This window comes from Stegastes partitus, unplaced genomic scaffold (assembly GCF_000690725.1).
Source record: "Stegastes partitus isolate 25-593 unplaced genomic scaffold, Stegastes_partitus-1.0.2 Scaffold2830, whole genome shotgun sequence".
NCBI lineage: Eukaryota > Metazoa > Chordata > Actinopteri > Pomacentridae > Stegastes > Stegastes partitus.
The window spans coordinates 6638-9721 of NW_007580561.1; the positions used below are offsets into that span (position 1 = coordinate 6638).

Below are 3084 nucleotides of genomic sequence, written 5' to 3' on the forward strand. Positions count from 1 at the left end.
GTCTAAAGATCTCTAAAGGAAAATGTAAATGTAGGAGCATCAGACCTTTTAAACTTCTGGGACTTTAAGTTCCTTTTAAATTATCCATCCATCCATCCTTTTAAATTTAAAGTAAAAAAAAAAGTAGGCTTCTTAATAAAGGTTTTTGGATTCCTTATAAAAAAACCTTTAAAACTTCAGCAGTACAGCTGTGAACACAGCTCAGGGCTTCCTCTAAACTCTCCTCTGACAGGTTTGAGTTTCTGAAGCTGTTCCCAGGTTTCAGTGAAAGTTTCATGAAATGTTGCCGTTTCATGATGTTCTCTGTAGAGATGAGGGAGTTTCTTAGAAGGTTTCTGTGTCCTGAAAAGGTTCTGAGCTTCCTTTGAAGGTTCCTGTGCTTTAAGAAGATACAGGTATTCAAAAGTTCCTTAAAGTGTTCTGGTTTTAAAAAGATCCAGTTAAGCACGCCTCCTCAAACCTGTCAACAGTTGCTGGGTTCCTTTAAGGTTCCTGAGAAAACCTTGTGATTGTTCTCAAAGTCCGATTAAAGGTTCCCATAGAAAGGTTCTAGCTTTTCAAACGTATCACCGCGTTCCAGCTGTAGCTTCCAAAAAGGCTGCTTGGGGAATATAAAGTGACAATAAAAGGTTCCGTCCTCCTAAAGCTTTCTGTGGGACTTTTAACTGGTTCTAAGATCTTAAAGGTTCCCATTAACAGCCTGAGGTCCTTAAAGGTCTGGTGCTCTCAAAAAGTCCCCGGTCAGGTCCTTAAAGTGTCAAACAGCGGTGGGCCACGTTGGGCCTTTTTAACGTTACTGGGACTTTAAAAGTACTATAAATAAATAAGTAATCACAATAAATCCTCTGGAGCTGGATGGTCTCAGAGTGTTTCAGAGGTGAACCGACCTGCAGCAGAAGATCCGGTCGTGGATCGGAGTCAGTTTGTCCGTCACTCTGTTGGCGATGTAAGCTCTGACAGACAGACAGACAGACTGGTCAGTATTCAGGGTTCACTTCATACACAATAATCAGCACCTCACACTGGAGGTTTTCTCACCCTGTAGTGGTGCGAGAGTCGGCTCCGATCACCACTCCTCCGTCGTACTCCACCGCCATGATGGTGGTCTGACAGACAGACAGACAGACAGACTTGGCATCACACTGAACATACTGTTAGATCAGCAGCTGACAGTAAACCAACATGCATTTTAACTCTGCGCCCATTATCGGACAGTGTTGATCATCGGTTCGTGTTCTTTCATGTCTCCTCGTCTGAAGCCTTTAATCTCTATATTCTACTGGGTGAACCCATTATCGGACACGAGAGGCAGCGCAGACAGGTTGTCCGATAATAGATCTATTAGCATTAGCCAAGGTTAGCCATTTCACTTCACCCCAATGATTTAACAGCCTCTTTAAACAGCAGGTTATGCTTCCATCGGAACTAAGTCCAGCACGGTTCGACCCGGTCCAGTCTCGCTCTGGTCCGAACTTTATTTAGAATTTAACAGGCAGTGAATCAGCGCTAACGTTAGCCGCTGTTAGCTGCTGCAGAACTGCTGTCTCATTCAGCCACTCTTAGCTGCTTAAAACCCCTCCACCGGGACAGAACCGGGTCCGAGTCGGTCCGCTACGGTCCTACAGCCCCAGTACTCACCCCGGTGCTGACTTCCTGACTGGTCCAGTCCGGAACCATGTCGTTTCTAGAAGTAATCTGCTGTCTGAAGCACGGCATCATAGACGCTGTTGCCGCCATCTTAACTCTTTTTGCAAAACTGAAGCGGAGCAGAGCTGCCCGTGACATGCCGCTGTGACCTGTTAGATTTACGCAAATAGAGTCGTTTTCAGGCTACGAAAAAACTCAGGCATACTAATATCATTGACTAAATTTTATGTTTTCTAATCAATATTTCAGTTTGCTGTATTTCAACAACTTAAACGTAACTTTATACAACACCGCCAAACAGTTTTGGTCTGGCACGTAAGCGGACACTCTGCAGAGGGGTCCTACGAGAAACAGGAAGGGGAGGTAAACACCGCAGCCGAATTCTAAAATGTAAGATAAACAACATTTTAAAGATGTGTTTCTCTTTTTTAAATCAGTATTTGTGGCAATAATAATTTGATGGTACGAGTCATAGAAAACTGTTTTTCTTAAAAGACATTTTAACAGATTTTCTGCTCTTTTGCTGTCCGTCCTGTGTTGCCTGAATCCGGAGCGTCACCAGACTTCATTTGAAAAACGTGCGATTTTGATTCACAAATTGAAAAGCGCACTTCAGAACAATAACTGAGTAATGTGAAATACATGTGTGCACAGTAGATTCTAGAGGAACTCCTGTTTGATTCGGCACACACCTGAAACATCTAGTGATTATTGGTAGACTCTATTTTATTGTATTTTTTATTTTTGTTTTAGCAGTACATTGAACTCAAAATGTTTTTATGTCGTTTTCTTATCAGCAGAATATTTGACATAGAAACAGCATCAGGAGGAAGATGAGATTTCTTGAGCACAAAAAAGTTTTAAAATGAGCATAAAAGTGCCTCTTATTTGTGTCCAGATCTTACTTTGTGTTGGACAGAATTCAACATGTCTGTGAGCTCTGAAACACGTTGTGAGTGTGTGTTTACAGCAGCTGTGTTGCTCTGACAGCAAACTGACTCGTTTTAGACGGAAGTAAAAGTTTTATTTGCAACTTAAGCAGCAACGAATAAAACTAGCTGACAGCTGACTGATGCAGTCAGCTGTCAGCTAGTTTTATGATCAATGAGAGACCTGATGGATTTAATACATACAATCAGTCTGAACTCTGGTTTCAGCTCCTTCAGGGAGTGGGTTCTGGGTTCTGGGTTCTGTCAGTAAACTGAACCTCTCTGGGCTAAAGCAGACATGTGAGGAGCTCTGGTCCAGATGTTCTCCATGTCCTGATGTTTCAGAGCCACAGCTGGCCACAGGTCCCTGACCTGAACACTCGGTGTGTGATGTCTGTGTTCCAGATGACCGTTCACAACTTGTACATTTTTGACCGGAATGGAAACTGTTTGTATTATAACGAGTGGAACCGCAAGAAACAGGCGGGCATCTCCAAGGACGAGGTGA

The 3084-nt window shown here is 43.0% G+C and overlaps 1 protein-coding gene across 1 annotated transcript in view; it reads right to left on the minus strand.

Moving 5' to 3' along the window:
• Positions 1-1785, minus strand: part of LOC103375735 (proteasome subunit beta type-6-like) — a gene marked incomplete at its 3' end in the record, with an annotated part of 8418 nt that extends 6633 nt beyond the window's left edge. The window contains exons 1-3 of the mRNA XM_008306053.1: positions 1639-1785; positions 1039-1106; positions 888-953 (exon numbers count right to left, since the gene is read on the minus strand). Coding sequence (XP_008304275.1) covers positions 888-953; positions 1039-1106; positions 1639-1785 — 281 coding nt within the window. The remainder of the gene's footprint in view (positions 1-887; positions 954-1038; positions 1107-1638) is intronic.
• Between the last annotated feature and the right edge of the window lie 1299 nt (positions 1786-3084).